The sequence below is a fragment of the Mizuhopecten yessoensis genome, unplaced genomic scaffold (genome assembly GCF_002113885.1).
Source record: "Mizuhopecten yessoensis strain PY_sf001 unplaced genomic scaffold, ASM211388v2 scaffold1419, whole genome shotgun sequence".
Taxonomy (NCBI): Eukaryota; Metazoa; Mollusca; class Bivalvia; order Pectinida; family Pectinidae; genus Mizuhopecten; species Mizuhopecten yessoensis.
Genome location: NW_018404037.1, coordinates 345,107 through 368,660, shown reverse-complemented (window position 1 = coordinate 368,660; position 23,554 = coordinate 345,107). Strand labels below are relative to the sequence as shown.

Here is a 23,554-nt window from a genome sequence, read left to right as displayed (position 1 = left end):
TATGCTAATATTCATAGCAGTATTATAATATTTTTGATATTATATTATTTTTTTATATACGATTACGATTTATAGAACGAAGTATGTGTGATACTTTTTAAACAATTAATATGGAATTTAAAATTTGACTCTGTGAACGGAATCTATGAAATGCGGTGTAAGACAGGTGTGGTTAAATTGTCCACAAAAATCCAGTTATTGCCGGTTCTGTGGTGAGGGAAACAAAGTCCCGGAAATAAGCACACTCACTTATTACAATGTAAGCTGTCCTTCCCCCCTATCGATTAGGCCCGGGAGTGATCAGCGTCGGCGGACAGTGGCTAATAGTGATCGACTATCGACTATCGATCAGCAGATCACATTCCAACGCAGAGATGTATATTTTAGCATCTTCTGAAAATATCAAGCTTGATAACTTTAAAACGGTATTTTCTTCGCCCGGCATTTTCTTATCAAATTTGAATCATGTCAAATGATTTTTTCAACATCTGTGGTCATATGGAATGTATTTATCAAATAATTGCATAAGGATATAACAAAAATAAGTCGATTTTAATGTCCATCCACTACGTACCAAAGCTAACACATGACGGGGCGTTCACCAGCACTTCACCGACGTATCATTATCAGTGTTCTGCTTCTGACTTCCTGACGGATACGTGCGTGTAATTCTACTGGAATTAATCGCCTTCTTTCATTGACCTTTTAGATATTTACTACCTAAGTCATTGCGGAGAAACGCCTCTGTAGAACGGGACAAGAAAACGTTAGTTTAAAATATTGTTGAAAATATTTTTATTTATTTTTGTGTGTTTGTGTAAGTTTGAATAATGTGCTCTGGTGATCTGTTTGTGGTAGGCTACTCCTCAGTATTGAGTAAACACACCAATAGACGAGGACGATTTGACACGACACGGGAAGTAGTGGTGGATATTGTTTTATAACGTATACATGCCGATTCCTGTTCCATTCATAGTATTCGTCTACGAAAACCACATCAATACTGCTATTTTAATTAGGATCAATTTGAAATAAAGATAAAACACAAATATTAAAAAAGAAAACGCCCATTTTGTTTCTTACTTCCGTGGTCTGTTGAAGGTAAAACACCTTAATTTGGTCTTGTACAGTATTTTGCACACAGCTACACATTCCGTCGGCCATGAAAGCTTCAATCATCAGTTTTTATTCATAACACATTATATTTGCAAAACTACAGATAGAATCAGACACAGCTTACAACTTTAAATTCGTCTTCTCCCTTAAAGAAAAAAAATGGATGATATCCATACAATGTATATACATATAACGCTAAGTAGAAATAACAATGGAGAGAGTAATTTCAATAATTCCGAACTAGTGTTTTGTAGGACATTTACATAGCATATCTGCTACCATGTAACCTTTGTACCCTACATGTCTGTACAATGTTATACCATGTAATACAATTCTATAATATTTTACTGAATATAGAAAAGCTTATTCGAACAATGGTTCATGTATTCTGATATAAACTTCGTCTTTGTCTTAAACATCGAAATCCAACGGTTATGTTCTCATAAACACACGTTTTATGTATATATATATGGATATATAGAACGGACCTTTAGTTTTGATAATTACGTTTAGCGTCCTGTTGACAGCTAAGGACAGGCCTATCTGTGGGTAATGTATGTGTGTAATGTATGTGTGTAATGTATGTGTGTAATATGTACTGGAGGCGGTATGTTGGTGTATATACTTCCTTATAACAATGCGGATCTCATGCCGACTTTTGAGTGCTGACTCACTAAAAGTCCATGTCATAGGCACCCATCACGCTATTCCACTTACATCAGGCTAACTGGTTGTTGCCATTTCCCTAAATGCTGAACTTCTAGTAGGGAAATTACAACTGCCATGTTTAAGGACGTTGCAATGTCCGTGCCTGGGGACATAATGCAACCCATTGCCTTCATCACTTGGGCGGTTGTTCAATACTAAGGCCAGATGTGAGGTGTTGTCCAGAGGGCGTTAGAAAACAAAGTGGTTGTTAGGAGGTAGAGACAAAAGGAAATGAAGCAATACTATTATATAACCGCGGTTATGCGTTTGTTGATAGACAGTGATATATCTAAACCCGGAAATACTGTCAGATATGTAACATTTCCGATTCAATCAACATCCCGACTTGTACTTTCATTTTCTATTGACTTTATACACAACGGTTGTTTATATACCCTATTTACTGATTCTTTATTAAATTTTAGCAGTGCTTGCGTTGATGGACGCCCCGACACGTCGTGTCAGAGATAACTGACGGACCCCGGGCAACTTACACCTGTATAAACTGATCAAGTAAAGTCTTGTTATCTTATACATGTTTTCTTGATTAATATTATTTTTGCAATGTACAAACATAAATCATTGAATTCACGGTGACGACATGATCATGTTGTATGTAAAGACAGAAAATGATTGAATTTGAGACAAAAATTCGTTTTTAAACCTTAGTCATAACATAGTTTTGATTCAGTATGTTAGGATTTCTAGAAGAAGTTGAGCTTTAACAGGCCCTGGCATGGATGTTTATGTTTTCTGATGTAACCATTTGTCTCATTCACTGCGGGACTGCTCTCGTTGAATCGGAATAGTTTATGAGGTTCCTCGCGTAACTTTCAACACTACTTTTAATATATTACAGACAAAAACAACATGAACATACACGGCGATGTTTAAGAATTTTATGTTCAAAATGTGTCCCTATCGAAAGTTTATCATAAATATTGTATCAGTAATATACGACCCAGCGTACATCCTGGTTCTGCGTGAAAGTGGTTTGTATCTGTTTAACGCATTGGCAATTAAATCAACACCGATGCTATTACAAGCGATCATTTGTTAAATTATTAACATTAAAATAAAATATAAACCATTACAAATGTCTAAGTTAAAATCGACTTTGTCCAGACAAGGTAATGATGCTTATATGTTACATGATAATGGCAGCAAGTTACGCGTATATGACAGTCTGTTATTGAGATTCGTTTATAATACTTCTACATAACCAAGGGAATGACGTTCCAGGTCATGGTACACTATAACCAAGGGAAGGACGTTCCAGGTCATGGCACACTGTAACCAAGGGAATGACGTTCCAGGTCATGGTACACTGTAACCAAGGGATTGACGTTCCAGGTCATGGTACACTATAACCAAGGGAAGGACGTTCCAGGTCATGGTACACTATAACCAAGGTAATGACGTTCCAGGTCATGGTACACTATAACCAAGGTAATGACGTTCCAGGTCATGGTACACTGTAACCAAGGGATTGACGTTCCAGGTCATGGTACACTATAACCAAGGGAAGGACGTTCCAGGTCATGGTACACTATAACCAAGGGAATGACGTTTCAGATCATGGTACACTATAACCAAGGGAATGACGTTCCAGGTCATGGTACACTATTACCAAGGGAATGACGTTCCAGGTCATGGTACACTATGTACACTATAACCAATTTAAAACAAATTTGACGATAAATTTTCCAACAAGAAACCAAAGTAATAACATTTATTTACGTTAAAATAACAAAACTAAGTCACTTATATCGGTAGGACGTAAATATATATGTGGAACTGCAGCGACGTCCTTGTCACTAGTTCTTACTAATAGTGGCAATATTATGGCAATCAAAATAATGTTGTGTTTCAAATTTTTTCCCCGACGTAGCATAGCTAGGCAGACGAGTAAAGCATTTCCTACAAAAAACCCACATCGGGAATCCGTAGCAGACTTCCAACAGTAGTTTGATAATTCTAATTCATTTGAGATGTAATACGACATTTGATTGGTCAATCAAAATAATTTGCGACAGTATTATCAAGGTATACCATACGCAAATTTCCCACTTGTTTATATTTACATTTGCGCTGTAACTCACTATATGATTTGAGCACGAAAGCAAAAGATCTCGTGACTTAATAAGTGGTTTACTTCTGACGTCATATACTTACCATGTTCAATGAGGGTCTTGTCGCTTCGCTTCGGATAACAGGGAGAATGCCTCTGAGTCAAACGCTCAAATGCATGACTCGGTTGATTATTGGCGCCAATTTTTGTTAAATAGGGCTGTTCCGTCAATGTCGTTTTAAAGGACGACGCATATACAAAACGCAGTTAAAAATAATTATTTAAGCAAAAATAAATAAAATTAAACAATTGTTCTATAGAAACAAATATAAATATATGGATGTAACCGATTTGCGTTCATACCGGCATGGAAATTTAAAAAAACGCCGTTCTATCCTTATTTGAAGCCCGGATGGCGATTGTTCACGACGTCAATAACACCGACTGAGCCTGACACGTCATGAAAGTGATTATTCATGACGTCACAAACAATAGCGTGACTCCGAATGGTCAACGTAATTCCGTCTAACTTTGAATATCTATGACGTCAACAATCCACGGCAGAGTGACCTAGAATTGAAAGAAAACACCTAAAACTATCTCAAATCGTCGTTTCTTTTGGTGGTTTTGGCTTATACGAATTAGAATGAGAATAACCTTACCCTATTTTGAAATCTGCGGCGGTATATTGTGATTATACTGTCGCAAATATCCGTTCTACTGGCGACAAAACTCAATTTGCGAAAATATAATCACGATAAACTGCCGCAAATGTCAAAATACAGTCGGATTATCTCCTAAATTTTTGTTGAAAATCGCCACAGTTCTTAAAAAGGGCAAGAGACAAAGAAATACAACACGAGAAGTTGAATCGCACATGATAACATTTGTGTGTTTAGACCTACGAGCCCTAACTAAATGACGTCACAGTTCTACGTGGCAGTGGCGATACTTTTCGATACTTTGTACTTTTTCTGGTCATAAGTTAACCATCGTACATTGTACTATCCGAACCTCAGAAGTGGCGCGGAGTACTCGCCGGTAACTGTGGTGAGACCCTCGAAGCCCCCGGGGTGAGGGAGGATCAACGGGAGTGACTAGTAGTGATTGGCAGGGCCTGTGATACAAGTTGAGTGCGTCCTCTATAGGCTGAATGTGATGAATGGTAGGACTTACTATGCAAACCGCCAGACACATTTCTGTTGTAAGTTCAATTTCTATTCAATGGAATTTCATTTGATTTTGACTCCTTCACTTTATAGTCTATTCCAGAATTTATTGGATTAATTAAGTATTTCTAGCCCCATAAATTAACATTGGAGAGAAGAGTGTGTTAAAACAGCCCCCCACACACACGCCGCGATAAATAGATCGGTAATGGAGGAAAACTCCGGCCATTTTGTTTGGTGACACTTCACACGCAAATTGCCATTTTTGTGGTGCCCTTTTTGTCTGGTATTGGGTAATACACCATTACCGGGTGATGTATTGGGCTCTTCGTCACGATATCAATGTACATAGCGAGGTATTACCAGGGTATTGTGACGGCTATCGTGGGATTACTCTGTCCCATACCGACGGCCACCCGGCACCCCCTAAATCACTACCACCCATTTATCAGGGCTGCCGGTTGCTGACGAACCCTCTGTCCACGGCTATCGATAGTGTAGCTCTGCTCCGATAAGTCTGTGATAGCCTCAGGAGTGAATATAGCGTCTATTACACTGATCCTAGTGCCTTATTGGGGATAACACGGGCGACGGTAGAGTAAGCTCTCACATAGAGGTACACGTTACATGATAAGTCTGTAAATCTGACAACGTCGTGTAACAGGCCAGGAAGCATATTCAACTTCTCACCATTGATATATAGAGCGTCCCGTTGAAAACTTTTCTCACTCGTATGGCAGAATACCGATATTGTTCACGAATGCTCAGCTCGAAAGAATAATATCGGTATATTCTGCCATACAAGGGAGAAAAGTTTTCAAGGGGAAAAAGCATTATTGCTAAATCAAAAAAGTGCAGGAATTAGTAGCGCAATATTTGACGCCAGGTTATATTGACGTCAAGCTTGACAACAAGGCATCTCTAGCGTCATTTTGAATTGGAACTACCCCAGCTGTCATCTGTTAATGTTCCCAAACAAAACTGATGTTAATTGTGTATTTATGTTAATACCTTCCTGCATGTTACAAAAATATAGCGACACATCTTAATTTGAACTGAAAATCTACGTAGTGAATAGAAAGTACCGTTCTGATTGGACAATATAATCTCGTATATCTCGTTGATCATTTCTTATCTTTTAGTGGTGAAAGTTTAATACATATTTTCTATGTATAGTAAACTATATGCTAGATACGTGTACAACTAAACAGTATGTACATTAACGACACTAAAGACTCGATGATCAAAGGATAAACATCTATCGCGATCTTTTTGTTCTTTGTGAAAGCAACAACAAACTTTTGTTGATGATATAAGGTAGTGATTTGTGTTCTGAAAACAATAAGATAAAGAAATTATTTTATGAGTATACTATAAGATCATTAAATAGACTACTTAGACGTACGACAGCGTTTTTGCTTAAAGTGTTAGAGACATTCTGCGTACACATCGAAACCTGGCTTTATCACCATTTGTTTAATAACTTATTTGAATTAAAATTGTCAATACAACAAGGTCATACAGAGCTACACATAATAAAGAAGACCTGTAGGAGTGTACCGTAACACACACTGACGGTATTGTAGGCTAATTGGTGCTACATGTCACGTTTAGTTTCCTTAACATAGAGTATAGGGTTCCGATATACCAAAAAGGGTTCGCGCTGCTGAATGAGAAAAATGTACAAAAACCTTTATATTACATTGTTTTCAATGCTTACCGACTGTTAGTGGTACTGGGAAGAGGATAGATGTATGTGTCTGTCGTAGTCTAACAGACATTGTTTACATACTGTTGTACCGTAGCCTCCCGGGGCTTTAGTAATTAGGGAAATTTGTAATGTCACTGTTTTTGCTCACTAAGTCGAGGACAATAAGACACTTTCACTTCGTCACCCGTGACAGTACAGACAGCTGGGCAGGTCTGACGTCGCCGATACACAACCCTTTACGAGCTATAACATACTTCATTAGCCAAATACAAGCTCAAGCTTTATTTTGTTTCGAAAAATAAATACGAGAATTTTGTTTACAATATCTGAAGTGCTTTCCTTTAAATCTAAAGACGTTAATTATATTTATTGGAATACAACCAATACTTTCATACATATAAATACATCTTTACTTTTTTACTCTATATGAAGTAGTTCGTTAGATCGGCTATATCCCCGTTTTTACCTTAATCCGCCTAAAACGTCCATGCAGACTATCTCCCAGTTGAGTTTTCATGGGTACAGACTAACTCCCTCGGTAGTTTCCGTAACATCCTCACGGAAATGACCGACAGCAGCGCTGATGATATTTTCAAAGGGAAAATAATAGCTCTTGATAAGTTTTGGTAGTTACAGTTAAAATAGGCCCGTGCTTTAACTGTGTATAATTATCTGTTGAAGTTTTTAGCGTTTTATATAAAGGCATCCGAAACTGTATTATGTACCCCACAGAAGAACATTTCTTAAATGGAAAACAGTTCACGTCAAAAACACGATTCTATATCATATGGATATACAACATTTGACGTATTTGTTTTAATCATACATTAATATTAAACAAATTTATGCTCCGGTAGATTAACAGATCTGATAGCAGACACAATATTTAATCAAAATGTTTTCTGTATAAAGAAACTTACATCAGCTTCTCAATCAATCTCAATTTAGTTTGTTGTTTCAGATTTTGCATTTGTGCAACAACTAGTGTCAAGTGACGGTGATTTTCACTGATGTCCGATTCACTAAAACAACGCCGACATTTCTTAACCTTGACATGTTAGCATGATATACCATTTTCAATAATTGTACATTTGTGGGTTCGCAGTATCATTATTAAACCTCGAATAAGAAACAACTGATGTGCATAAATAGAGATAGCTTTACGGCACACGTTGTCGTAAATGTCATTGTCGTAAAAGATACGATTATATAACAATAGGTAGGGTTATTAAACAAAGCGTGCTTACCATTCGACCGAGACAATATTCCATAGGGAATATATCCTCTTTCAACTCATGATCAGTTAAAATGTTTAAGTATGCTTAGCTAGGAAAAAGTGTTCCACTTATCTTACTTTATCGCATTTGTGATGGTTGTTAGTCAGCTTTAATATCTAGTATATATAAAGTCAACTATGATAAGGTCATGGTCTTGATTTTTGAAATGAGGAAGTACGTGTGAATGCACGTGAGTGTTATCCTCTGATACCAGCTTTTGTTAGTGAAAATATTGTAAAACAAAAATCAGACATAATACATCATCGTTTTGGGTGTTGAAAGTAAAACTCAATGCGGAAGTGATGATAAGCTGACCGTTATATAGACGTATTGTACCTATAGGTCTTTATCCAGATAAAGATCGGCCGCCAGATCGTTACGACAGGCTATGAATCGCTTGTATGTGTGTTGTCGAGATAAGGAGGGTAAACATCAGTTACCGATCTGGGTACTGACTGCGATCCGAACATAAGCACGTGAGCCGAGCCTATACCGAGATAGTTCATGTAAACAGAAAAAGGGAGGGTATTTTCTTACAGAGAGTAAACACAAATGGTCTTATAGTCAACTCCTTGCAACATTGAAGGAAACATGATTCTAAAAGGCGACTAAAAATGATGCTGTTGTACTTAAGCCTTGGTTAATATTGAAAACATCGACACCGATCTGAAACCCCTACCGAATTTGCTGAGATCAGGGTAAGATCTTGGTGTTTTTCTCTGCTGTATTTCTGAGATCAGGGTGATATATTGTTTGTGCATTTCTCCATTGTATTTCCTGAGATCAGAATAAGATCTTATTTGTTTATTTCTCCAACGAATTTTCTGAGATCAGGGTAGGATCTTGGTGTTTTTCTCTACTGTATTTCTGAGATCAGGGTGACATATTGTTTTTGCATTTCTCCATTGTATTTCCTGAGATCAGAGTAAGATCTTGATTGTTTATTTCTCCAATGAATTTGCTGAGATCAGGGTAAGATCCTGTTTTTTCTCTCTGCTGTATTTCTGAGATGAGGGTAATATCTTGTTTGTGCATTTCTCCATTGTATTTCGTGAGATCAGAGTAAGATCTTGTTTTTTTATCTGCTGTATTCCTGAGATCAGGGTATTATTTTGTATGTTTATTTCTCCATTGTATTCCTGAGATCAGGGTATTATTTTGTTTGTTTATTTCTCCATTGTATTCCTGAGATCAGGGTAACATCTTGTTTGTATATTTCTGTACTGTGTTTCCTGTATTTGCTCTATACTGTATTACTGACTTCCAGTTATCTTGCCTAATATCATCAGGTTGTGTCTTTATTGTGCCTTTCATACCATTTCAGTGTTGCATGTATTCAAGTGGTTTTGGTAATAACATATTATTCGTTATAGTGTTATTTTCTTGATATTTTTATGCTTCTTCTTGATATCGCCAATATCATATGAATAGAATGAAGAGTAGTGCAAATAAAAACAAAAGCAGACATAAACTAGCACGAGGTAGTATTCTATTGGATGTCCCTTGTGTTACTGTCCGCCTCCTCGATTTCCTGAACGTAGGTGTCGTATAGACGTTTGAATGGCACATACAGATAGACAACACGGTATAAACGTTTTAAAGATGGACTGTAGTTCGGATCTCCCCCGAGATAAAGAACACGAAACATACCAGCTTTGATGAACACAGACTGTTATCGGGTTCCATCTCCGAGAGAATGCACCTCCTCCCTATATAGTTCAGGCCTGACAGACCAGTTTGTCATTGCGGACTCGGGGGTCAGTGAGGCTTTAGGTTAGTCAGGGAATACAACATACACAGGTGCATGGATCGCTTTACTTGTAATATTACAAGTAAAGCGATCAATGCCCCTTTGACAACATACTCAGTTTAACGTAAGTGAGGCTGTGGGTTAGTCAGGTGATACAACATACTCAGTTTTACGTTAGTGAGACTGTAGGTAAGTCAGGTGATACAACATACTCAGTTTTACGCTAGTGAGGCTGTAGGTTAGTCAGGTGATACAACATACTCAGTTCTACGTCAATGAGGCTGTAAGTTAGTTAGGGGATACGGCATACTCAGTTTTACCTTCGTGAGGCTGAAGGGTAGTCAGGAAATACAACATACTCAGTTTTACGTTTGTGAGGCTGTAAGCAGTTTAACGTAAGTGAGGCTGTGGGTTAGTCAGGGGATACATCATACTCAGTTTTACGTTAGAGAGGCTGTAGGTTAGTCAGGGAGTACACCATACTCAGTTTTACGTTAGTGATTAGTCAGGTGATACAACATTCTCAGTTTTACGTTAGTGAGGTTGTAGGTTAGTCAGGGGATACGGCATACTCAGTTTTACGTTAGAGAGGCTGTAGGTTAGTCAGGGTATACAACATACTCAGCTTTACGTTAGTGAGGCTGTGGGTTAGTCAGGTGATACAACATACTCAGTTTTACGTCAATGAGGCTGTAAGTTAGTTAGGGGATACGGCATACTCAGTTTTACCTTAGTGAGGCTGTAGGTTAGTCAGGAAATACAACATACTCAGTTTTACGTTAGTGAGGCTATAAGATAGTTAGGGGATACAACATACTAAGTTTTACGTTAGCGAGGCTGTAGGTTAGTCAGGGGATACAACATACTCAGTTTTACGTTTGTGGGGCTGTAGGCTAGTCAGGGAATACACCATACTCAGTTTTACGTTAGTGAGGCTGTAGGTTAGTCAGGGGGTACAACGTTAGTGAGGCTATAAGATAGTTAGGGGATACAACATACTAAGTTTTACGTTAGCGAGGCTGTAGGTTAGTCAGGGGATACAACATACTCAGTTTTACGTTTGTGAGGCTGTAGGCTAGTCAGGGAATACACCATACTCAGTTTTACGTTAGTGAGGCTGTAGGTTAGTCAGCGGAAACAACATACTCAGTTTTACGTTAGTGAGGCTGTAGGTTAGTCAGGGGATACACCATACTCAGTTTTACGTTAGTGGAATACACCATACTCTGTTTTACGTTAGTGAGGCTGTAGGTTATTCAGGGGATACAACATACTCAGTTTTACGTAAGTGAGGCTGTAGGTTAGTCAGGGGATACAACGTACTCTGTTTTACGTTAGTGAGGCTGTGGGTTAGTCAGGGGATACATCATACTCAGTTTTATGTTAGTGAGGCTGTAGGTTAGTCAGTGAATACACCATACTCAGTTTTACGTTAGTGGGGCTGTAGGTTAGTCAGGGGGTACAACATACTCAGTTTACGTTAATGAGACTGTATGTTAGTCAGGGGATTCAACATACTCTGTGTTATGTCAATGAGGCTGTAGGTTAGTCAGGGGATACGGCATAATAAGATAGTTAGGGGATATAACATACTAAGTTTTACGTTAGCGAGGCTGTAGGTTAGTCAGGGGATACAACGTACTCTGTTTTACGTTAGTGAGGCTGTGGGATAGTCAGGGGATACATCATACTCAGTTTTTCGTTAGTGAGGCTGTAGGGTAGTCAGGGGATACAACATACTCAGTTTTACGTAAGTGAGGCTGTAGGTTAGTCAGGGAATTCACCATTCTCAGTTTTACGTTAGTGAGGCTGTAGGGGATACAACATACTCAGTTTTACGTAAGTGAGGCTGTAGGTTAGTCAGGGGATACGGCATAATAAGATAGTTAGGGGATATAACATACTAAGTTTTACGTTAGCGAGGCTGTAGGTTAGTCAGGGGATACAACATTCTCAGTTTTACGTTAGTGAGGCTGTAGGCTAGTCAGGGGGTACAACATACTCAGTTTTAAGTTAGTGAGGCTGTAGGTTAGTCAGGGAATTCACCATCCTCAGTTTTACGTTAGTGAGGCTGTAGGCTAGTCAGGGGGTACAACATACTCAGTTTTACGTTTGTGAGGATGTAGGCTAGTCAGGGAATACACCATACTCAGCTTTACGTTAGTGAGGCTGTAGGTTAGTCAAGGGATACAACATACTCAGTTTTACGTTTGTGGGGCTGTAGGCTAGTCAGGGAATACACCATACTCAGCTTTACGTTAGTGAGGCTGTAGGTTAGTGGATACAACATACTCAGTTTTACGTTAGAGAGGCTGTAGGCTAGTCAGGGAATACACCATGCTCAGTTTTACGTTAGTGAGGCTGTCGGTTAGTCAGGGGATACAACATACTCAGTTTTCCGTTAGTGAGGCTGTAGGTTAGTCAGGTGATACAACATACTCAGTTTTAGGTCAATGAGGCTGTAGGTTAGTCAGGGGATACAACATACTCTGTGTTACGTCAATGAGTCTGTAAGTTAGTTAGGGGATACAACATACTCTGTTTTACGTTAGTGAGACTGTAGGTTAGTCAGGCGATACAACATCCTCAGTTTTACGTTAGTTAGGCTGTAGGTTAGTCAGGGGGTACAACGTACTCAGTTTTACGTTAGTGAGGCTGTGGGATAGTCAGGGGATACATCATACTCAGTTTTATGTTAGTGAGGCTGTAGGTTAGTCAGTGAATACACCATACTCAGTTTTACGTTAGTGGGGCTGTAGGTTAGTCAGGGGGTACAACGTACTCAGTTTTACGTTAGTGAGGCTGTCGGTTAGTCAGGGGATACAACATACTCAGGTTTACGTTAGTGAGGCTGTAGGTTAGTCATGGGATACAACATACTCATTTTTACGTTAGGGAGGCTGTAGGTTAGTCAGGGGATACGGCATCGTTAGTGAGGCTGTAGGTTAGTCAGGGAATTCACCATCCTCAGTTTTACGTTAGTGAGGCTGTAGGCTAGTCAGGGGGTACAACATACTCAGTTTTACGTTTGTGAGGATGTAGGCTAGTCAGGGAATACACCATACTCAGCTTTACGTTAGTGAGGCTGTAGGTTAGTCATGGGATACAACATACTCATTTTTACGTTAGGGAGGCTGTAGGTTAGTCAGGGGATACGGCATACTCAGTTTTACGTTAGTGAGGCTATAGGTTAGTCAGCGGAAACAACATACTCAGTTTTACGCTAGTGAGGCTGTAGGTTAGTCAGGGGGTACAACATACTGAGTTTTACGTTAGTGAGGCTGTAGGTTAGGCAGGGGATACACCATACTCAGTTTTACGTTAGTGGGGCTGTAGGTTAGTCAGGGGGTACAACATACTGAGTTTTACGTTAGTGAGGCTGTAGGTTATTCAGGGGATACAACATACTCAGTTTTAGGTTTGTGAGGCTGTAGGCTAGTCAGGGAATACCCCCTACTCAGTTTTACCTTAGTGAGGCTGTAGGTTAGTCAGGGAATTCACCATTCTCAGTTTTACGTTAGTGAGGCTGTAGGGGATACAACATACTCAGTTTTACGTCAGTGAGGCTGTAGGTTAGTCAGGGGATACGGCATAATAAGATAGTTAGGGGATATAACATACTAAGTTTTACGTTAGCGAGGCTGTAGGTTAGTCAGGGGATACATCATACTCTGTTTTACGTTAGTGAGACTGTAGGTTAGTCAGGGGGTACAACATACTCAGTTTTACGTTTGTGAGGCTGTAAGATAGTTAGGGGATACAACATACTAAGTTTTACGTTAGCGAGGCTGTAGGTTAGTCAGGGGATACAACATCCTCAGTTTTACGTTTGTGAGGCTGTAGGCTAATCAGGGAATACACCATACTCAGTTTTACGTTAGTGTGGCTGTAGGTTAGTCAGCGGAAACAACATACTCAGGTTTACGTTAGTGAGGCTGTAGGTTAGTCATGGGATACAACATACTCATTTTTACGTTAGTGAGGCTGTAGGTTAGGCAGGGGATACACCATACTCAGTTTTACGTTAGGGAGGCTGTAGGTTAGTCAGGGGATACGGCATAATAAGATAGTTAGGGGATATAACATACTAAGTTTTACGTTAGCGAGGCTGTAGGTTAGTCAGGGGATACAACATACTCTGTTTTACGTTAGTGAGACTGTAGGTTAGTCAGGGGGTACAACATACTCAGTTTTACGTTAATGAGACTGTATGTTAGTCAGGGGATTCAACATACTCTGTGTTACGTCAATGAGGCTGTAGGTTAGTCAGGGGATACAACATACTCAGTTTTACGTAAGTGAGGCTGTAGGTTAGTCAGGGAATACACCATACTCAGTTTTACGTTAGTGAGGCTGTAGATTATTCAGGGAATACACCATACTCAGTTTTACGTTAGTTAGGCTGTAGGTTAGTCAGGGAATACACCATACTCAGTTTTACGTTAGTGGGGCTGTAGATTATTCAGGGAATACACCATAGTCAGTTTTACGTTAGTTAGGCTGTAGGTTAGTCAGGGGATACATCATACTCAGTTTTACGTTAGTGGGGCTGTAGGTTAGTCAGGGTATACAACATACTGTTAGTGAGGCTGTAGGTTAGTCAGGAGGTACAACATACTCAGTTTTACGTTAGTGTGGCTGTAGGTTAGTCAGGGGATACAACATTCTCAGTTTTACGTTAGTGAGACTGTAGGTTAGTCAGGCGATACAACATACTCAGCTTTACGTTAGTGAGGCTGTAGGTTAGTCAGGGTATACAACATACTCTCTGTTACGTCAATGAGGCTGTAGGTTAGTCAGGGTATACAACATACTCAGTTTTACGTTAGTGAGACTGTAGGTTAGTCAGGCGATACAACATACTCAGTTTTACGTTAGTGAGGCTGTAGGTTAGTCAGGGGGTACAACGTTTCTCCTCCGTTACATCAGAAAATTACCAAAACTGTTCAAGGATAAAGATGCTGTTAACATAAAAAGGCCATTGAACACTCAGTGCATGTCCTCCATGCTTATCTTAAGGAAAAAGAACCTAGACGATGTCTTCGAAAGCTACGATGCTGAACTGTTGATTCAAGCCTGTCTAAATCTTACACAGAGGCTTGCGTACAAAAATCAGAACCTTTAGTTTTGTTTTATTTTATTTTTGAGGCATATAATAAAACAGTTATGGACTTTTGTGCTGGTAAATATGATGTGATATGAACCTGAAAGAGTGATATTGACCTCGGCTTCGCCTCAGTCAATATAACTCTTTCAGGTTCATATCACATCATATTCACCAGCACAAAAGTCCATAATTGTATAATAAACTGTTGCTCTTTGGTGTTATTTGTCGGATTCACCGTGTTTTCTTGTTTTCGTTTCGGAATGTTCTGTTGATTAAAAGTTTCAAATTGTCCCTTGGTATTAACGTTTTGACCATACACATTTTGTTCATATCACCGTTTCATCGTTTGGAATATAATTTCAAGGCAAGGAAAATGTTTGTCATCTAGAGCCAATTGATCCCAATTATAATGGACTTCTAAGGTTGAGAATTGATCTCTATATTCTCCTGTGTTAAACATGTCTATTATACACATAAATACCAGCGATAAACTGGAATAAGCGTTTTTTCAAAGGCGTAAATATCATTCTCGCAAAAAGATGATTAACTGAACCGATGTCTGTAGAATATAAAACCCACTGACATGCGTCATTCGGCCGATGCTGACGCATAGTACTGGAACCCCTTTCTGTGTTGTCTTGACGTACCAAACTACCAATATACACTTGCAGGATACGAAAATAGATCTAGAAATATATCCGTAGCTGTCGCTTAGAATCATTCGAAAATGTGGCTATGAAATTGTTGACAGAATTATAGCTCTCCCTGAGGTCGTCATTGTCCTGCCGAACACTTTTGACGTGCCCTTCATTTCTATGTGAGATATTCACACTACTACTATACCTGTCGTGTATTTCACTGATGATGCCCCTCCCCCTCCTCCCCCCATAAATAACAGAGATGTTTCTGTCCCTTCCTTATCCTCTGAAATGCCCCAACCCCTCTACCCTTCTCTCAAAAATGTTCCATATGTATGACAGGAATCGGTATTCATTTGTGTCAGAGATACATGTTCTTTTGGCATTGACTATAATACATTGATGACATCAATTTGTTGTTGTTTTCGTTAGGGTGTATGTTCTAGGTCACAGCTTTCATATTCCGACGACTTTCGTGTTGCATTCATTCATTAGTAAGTCAGTGCACATGGTTCAGAAGAGCCAACGGAGTGAATCTTTTGCCACTGTGAAATTCATCGTCGTTCGTATCTCTATTAATTTAGCTCTTTACAAGCATGTTATTTTGGGCGAATTGAAAATATCGCTAGTATATACTTTTACTTTTAATACAATTTAACAACTGAGTTATGATTATATTATTTAATGTCTGTATTTTCCGTTTTCATAATCATTTCTCTATATGGCACGCAAGGCANCCCCCCCCCCCCCCCCCCCCCCCATCATCAATAACTTTATTGGAAGCTCATAAACAGAACAAGCACGTATGTGGGGGTACTATGCATAACTTGCGAAGTAAATTACTACAGAAATGGAAAATCTAAATGATCGTGTATTTTTTGGGAAATAAAAGACTTAATGTCGACTGATTTGACAGAGTGACAACTGGTATCCGCTAGGAGTGATTCCCATACCCAGGACAGGTGACCTTTATCTCCGGATGACATAACTTACTGGATGTTTACATCAACTGGGTACCCATACGCAAACAGGACGGCGGAGTGATGTCCCCTGCCACCCAACCATGATTAAAAGCTTATATGGGTATCCTACCTGTTTATTTGTTATCTCATGTCCAGATAAGGTCGCTTATAGACCGCGATTGATGGCGGTGTCACTTTCTCCTTTGTTGACACCTCGAGAATGAGATAATAGTGTAAGTCGTACATCGTGAAGTATGAAACCAGCGACAAACAAACAAAAGGAGAAGAACAGAACACAAAATACTGAAACAATTATTATCGCGACCCAGCATCACCGTCCGAGTTATAGTGTACGGGGTTCCGGAACATGCATTCCAGACTCCATCTGTCATTTACACTAAACGTGCTGGCAACAATGAGCAATAGGAATTGATATATTCACGCTATCTCCTCAATTACTCTTGTCATCACCTTGTTTCCAAACGCCAAGCTGAGGTAGGTGGGCCTATACAGGTCTGTCGTCGTTGTCGGTACCTTCTCAGTGTTTTAGATAACCCATTGCGTAATTTAGGTCTCAAAAAGTACATTTTACACTCTGTAAGCATGACATGTTTTTAATGGTCATTGAAAAATGAAACGAAAAGAACTTATTTATTAACTCAAGCTTAAAATCAAACACAAGCTATATCTTTAGTGCAACTAACATTAATATAATTTCGTCAACGACGAATTAAACGACTAATGATTTAAATAGTTTTCAATAGTTTAAAATCAATATTTAAACAGGAAGAAGGAAACATAGGGTCGGAGCCGAGCCATTATACGATATCTGAGATACCTATAGATGTAACAGCAATATACAGTGTGGAATTAATGTCCATCTATCTCCTTGATCTATCGGCTACATGTGTATTTGGTTTAAAGTATCATCGGTGAAGCATGACCTAAAATCGAACATTTTCTTAGCGTGATCTTAAAAATACTATTTCGGTTCTAATTTTGTTTGTTTGTAATTTTTTGATTTTATGGACAATTTTCATTTGTTTGCTGTTTGTATTGCCTTATTGTTTCTCCCTCCGGATAAGTAACAGAATATGAGTAATAAAATGTATGACATACTTTGCGATTTATCTGCCCTAGTAAAGATATTAGTATATGTTTTGACCTAATTTCGCCTCCTTTTAGTTTTTGAGATAGTAGTTTACTCCTGTTAGGTTTGATGTCGTCTCAGTTCTATCGTTCTTTTGTTATATCGAGTTTTTTAAAATTTCAAATTGACCTATTTAAGTTTCTTAATGTTGTTTCGAAATCATCTATACACCATTTTAAATTATTAGCATGTTACAAAAATGGATTATTGTAAAGATTGAAAATTGCACTGTAGTCTTATTTCTAATTTTATCAACTGTATATGAAAATATTTTAGAGAATATCAAAACGGCTCGTTTACGTTTTCAGCGGAAGCTGGTTTTCTAGAAAACAACAACGAGTCGTTTATTTGGCACGACTAACGCGAGGTATTAGAGGTTTGTTGTCAACCTTCCAGGACTTTCTGTGTGTTCAATGGCAGATTGTGGCGACTCTATCAAGTCATACATATGTTAAGGTGTGCGACGCTAACGTACTAAAGGCTTCATTTAACATTTCTACCAGCACATATAGATGTTACTTTAATATGTCCAATCTCGTAAATGACAATTGATACGCCGCGTTCAATCCGCTTTTTATACAAAGGAGATGGGCGTTCATTTGCTAAATGGCGTGTAGAAAATCCCAAAGTATGTTCAGTTGTGAAAACTAACTAAATACAGTGAACGAAAGATGTGCACGCCTCAGTACACTACATACCAAGCGAAACACCTGGATATCTGATTGAAGTGGAATCTATTGTTGGTCCGCCATGACAGATACCGGTGTATTCATACGCCTTTTGAAATTGACGGATGATTGTTGAAGAAATGATCTACCTACGCGAGGGTAAAGAAGTGCGGATGGCCCTAATTGCTAAACGATTACTTTAAATGATTTTGTTGTGTGGACCACCAGAGTCACAGGGGATATTTTACATGTGATTTGTCTGGCGTATGAGGATTTTGACGGTTGCTTTGTCTGCCTTACAGAATGGCTACCTTCCTTACACTCCCACTAAAATACCAATAAAGCAGCAGCAACACTGCGCTCCTCTCGCGTCAACAGGCCACGCATTGAGCTATAACGCCTCATTGATGAGGTTTTACTTGTAGTGTGACAAGGACATTTATAATAAAAATGTAAAAAAAACTTGCTACGTGGTACATCTGTGTATATAAAAACCCTCGTCTGGGAAAATATTTTGTTTAAAAAATCGCGTTGGCGGTCGTATGTGATCAGTTTGTGAAGTGCACGATTGGTGCACTGTACAGGAACAGATAAAGTTGTAGACACAAGATACATGTATGGGTTTTAGTTCATAACCTATATATCGTATATAGCTGAGTAATTATATCTTCTAGAGACGGGCGACATATGATTCTTAGTCATATTTTACGATTTTCACTTAAATTGTATTTTGTTATCATACAGATTTACAACATACATCCTTATTGTACCCCAAACAAGTTCGAAGGGTGTAAATGAATTACGTCTAGTCCCAAACCGATCGCCAGCAATTTCTTTCCATTTTGATAAGCTTTCCGAGTCGTCTCCGAACAAAACATACAAATATAACGAAACCTCATATGCTTTATTTCAGACCAATAACAATATCAAAGAACCACATTTGATATTATAAATGCAAAAAGAGAATTAGACAATCAGTTAAATTATTTGTTTTCAATTTAGAAAATTGAAGAAACAAAATAAAATTTGAGAATTGTGTAAAAGAATTTTTGTATAATGAAAGTATAATTGAAAAATATAACCAGCGATGGATAGGAACATAAGCGATTTAAAGCATTTCTACATATGTTTTAGCCCCATCATTGTGTCTATTGTAAAAAGATGTCCGATTTATACGACACAGTTTCAGCAAGCATTAATTAAGTAGTCAAGGTTAGTGCCATTCGCAATTTAACACTAACTAGCACAAAGGACAAAGGATCATTGAACAGGTTTCGCTCAAAATGGAAAGGTTTGACTGCAAAATAGAGATGCTTTCTAAACTGATAAACCCAGTATCATTGGGAATACATTTCCACAATCATAGACTGGAAAACGTCTCTAGAATATTGAATTATTAAGATAAAAAAATTAACTCTAATAATTTTGATCATTTGGCTGTCTGATTCTAAGTTCTAAATAAAGGGGAGATTAACTAGTAGTAAAATGCAATTGAGAAATTCTTCTTTAAAACCTTAGGGACTGGTAGCCAGTCTATCTAATTCAGGGCGGTGCTATTTCATCCATATGTTACACAAAAATGTTTGTGTTTGGTTGGACATGCAGCCCGCCGTAAGTGTACATCCTGGCACCTAGCCGTTATACAGACAACAGAAGGGTTTGGGCGGACAGTTATCACTATTGTGTATGAATATTGTTGTTTCGCTTCCAATTATTGTAAACATATTATGTTGCCATTTTTCTTGTTTCCTCGTTTTCCCTTGTTGCATTTTTTCAGATATGTGTTTGATTTTGACTATTGTGGCGACTTTGTAGTATATTTTGTTTTTGTATGCTGATGTTATGGTATATTTGTTTTGTGTGTGCTGATGTTATGGTATATTTGTTAATTGTGTGATGTTATGGTATATTTTGGTTTGTGTATGTTATGGTATATTTTGGTTTGTGAATGTTATGGTATATTTTGGTTTGTGTATGTTATGGTATATTTTGGTTTGTGTATGTTATGGTATATTTTGGTTTGTGTATGTTATGGTATATTTTGGTTTGTGTATGTTATGGTATATTTTGGTTTGTGTATGTTATGGTATATTTTGGTTTGTGTATGTTATGGTATATTTTGGTTTGTGTATGTTATGGTATATTTTGGTTTGTGTATGTTATGGTATATTTTGGTTTGTGTATGTTGTAGTATATTTTGGTTTGTGTATGTTATGGTATATTTTAATTTGTGTATGTTGTAGTATATTTTGGTTTGTGTATGTTGTAGTATATTTTGGTTTGTGTATGTTATCGTATATTTTGGTTTGTGTATGTTGTGGTATATTTTAATTTGTGTATGTTGTAGTATAATTTGGTTTGTGTATGTTATGGTACATTTTGGTTTGTGTATGTTATGGGATATTTTGGTTTGTGTATGTTGTAGAATATTTTGGTTTGTGTATGTTATGATATATTTTAATTTGTGTATGTTGTAGTATAATTTGGTTTGTGTATGTTATGGTAAATTTTGGTTTGTGTATGTTATGGTACATTTTGGTTTGTGTATGTTATGGTACATTTTGGTTTGTGTATGTTATGGTACATTTTGGTTTGTGTATGTTATGGGATATTTTGGTTTGTGTATGTTGTGGTATATTTTGGTTTGGGTATGTTGTAGTATATTTTGGCTTGTGTATGTTATGGTATATTTTGGTTTGTGTATGTTATGGTATATTTTTGTTTGTGTATGTTATAGTATATTTTGGTTTGTGTACGTTGTAGTATATTTTGGTTTGTGTATGTTATGGTATATTTTGGTTTGTGTATGTTGTAGTATATTTTGGTTTGTGTATGTTGTAGGATATTTTGGTTTGTGTATGTTGTAGTATATTGGGGTTTGTGTATGTTGTAGTATATCTTGGTTTGTGTATGTTGCAGTATATTTTGGTTTGTGTATGTTGTAGGTTATTTTGGTTTGTGTATGTTATGGTATATTTTGGTTTGTGTATGTTATGGTACATTTTGGTTTGTGTATGTTATGGTATATTTTGGTTTGTGTATGGTATGGTATATTTTTGTTTGTGTATGTTATAGTATATTTTGGTTTGTGTACGTTGTAGTATATTTTTGTTTGTGTATGTTATGGTATATTTTGGTTTGTGTATGTTGTAGTATATTTTGGTTTGTGTATGTTGTAGGTTATTTTGGTTTGTGTATGTTGTAGTATATTTTGGTTTGTGTATGTTGTAGTATATCTTGGTTTGTGTATGTTGTAGTATATGTTGGTTTGTGTATGTTGTAGTATATGTTGGTTTGTGTATGTTGTAGTATATTTTGGGTTGTGTATGTTATTGTATATTTTGGTGTGTGTATGTTGTAGTATATTTTGGTTTGCGTATGTTGTAGTATATTTTGGTTTGCGTATGTTGTAGTATATTTTGGTTTGCCTATGTTATGGTATATTTTGGTTTGTGCATGTTGTAGTATATTTTGGCTTGTGTATGTTGTAGTATATTTTGGTTTGTGTATGTTGTGGTATATTTTGGTTTGTGTATGTTATCGTATATTTTGGTTTGTGTATGTTGTAGTAGTATATTTTGGTTTGTGTATGTTATTGTATATTTTGGTTTGTGTATGTTGTAGGTTATTTTGGTTTGTGTATGTTGTAGGATATTTTGGTTTGTGTATGTTGTAGGTTATTTTGGTTTGTGTATGTTGTAGGATATTTTGGTTTGTGTATGTTGTAGGTTATTTTGGTTTGTGTATGTTATGGTATATTGTATGTTGTAGTATATTTTGGTTTGGGTATGTTGTAGTATATTTTGGTTTGGGTATGTTGTAGTATATTTTGGTTTGTGTATGTTGTGGTATATTTTGGTTTGTGTATGTTGTCGTATATTTTGGTTTGTGTATGTTATGGTATATTTTGGTTTGTGCATGTTGTAGTATATTTTGGCTTGTGTATGTTGTAGTATATTTTGGGTTGTGTATGTTATTGTATATTTTGGTTTGTGTATGTTGTAGGTTATTTTGGTTTGTGTATGTTGTAGGTTATTTTGGTTTGTGTATGTTGTAGGTTATTTTGGTTTGTGTATGTTGTAGGTTATTTTGGTTTGTGTATGTTGTAGTAGTATATTTTGGTTTGTGTATGTTATGGTATATTTTTGTTTGTGTATGTTATAGTATATTTTGGTTTGTGTACGTTGTAGTATATTTTGGTTTGTGTATGTTATGGTATATTTTGGTTGGTGTATTTTATGATATTCTCTGTTTATTGTGTGATGTTATGATATTTTGATTATTGTGTGATGTTATGATATTTTGATTATTGTGTGATGTTATTGTACACTTTTTTATTGTGTGATGATGTTTTGGTATATTTGGTTGTGTGTTGTCCTTACAGTATATTTTTTTTGTGTTTTGATCTTATGGTATTTTTTGTGTTTTTGAGTTGACGTATTGGTATATTTTGGTTTAATGTGTTTCCGGAATGGTATATTTGGCTGTGTGTGTGTCATTATTTATAAAAAAGAATTGTGCTGCTGTTATATATTTTTTTTATGCTAACGTTATGATATTTTAAGGGTTTGAAAATTGACATGATTATACATTCTGGGTTTGACGTTAGAGTATATTTTGGTATTGTGGGTTGACTTTGTGGTAGATCCTTTTTCTTGTATGTTTACATTGTGGTATATTTTGCAATGTTGAGTTTAATATGTTTTTTTTTAAGCTGACGTTTAGACAATACATTTGGTTAATATGGTGTGTTCACACAGTGGTAAAATACCCTGGTGTTTTGACGTATTAACATGTTGGTTATTATTTTATTTTCAGGCTTCAAAGAAACATCTTTTCTATACGCGATGTCCTCTGCGAGCTTAGTGCACGAATTTGCACGTGCGTGTAGTAGTGGTCGTTTGGACAGATGCACATGCGACGAGTCCAAGAGTCTTCAGAACAAGGAGGCGTGGCGGTGGGGCGGCTGTGGTGACAATGTCAAGTACGGCTTCCGGTTCACAAGGAGGTTCCTTCGGCGGGCCAAACGGCGGGGCAAAGACCACCGGGCCATGATTAACCAGCATAATAGCAAGCTCGGGATACGAGTAAGTATACCTTGTTCATAAGCTTTTAATACTGGATGTACATTCGTTATAAAACAAATGAAAAATAAATCTCGCTAACGATGGGAGTTAGTAATATATGTGTGGAGTCTGGATGGGAGTTAGTAATATATGTGTGGAGT

At 37.3% G+C, this 23,554-nt stretch overlaps 1 protein-coding gene across 2 annotated transcripts in view; it reads left to right on the top strand.

The window, feature by feature from the left end:
- The window catches only part of LOC110462055 (protein Wnt-9a-like), an 82,070-nt gene that overhangs the window by 33,066 nt on the left and 25,450 nt on the right, over nt 1–23,554 (top strand). For both annotated transcript variants that reach the window (XM_021515838.1, XM_021515847.1), the window contains one exon: nt 23,146–23,414. In XM_021515838.1, coding sequence (XP_021371513.1) covers nt 23,146–23,414 — 269 coding nt within the window. The remainder of the gene's footprint in view (nt 1–23,145; nt 23,415–23,554) is intronic.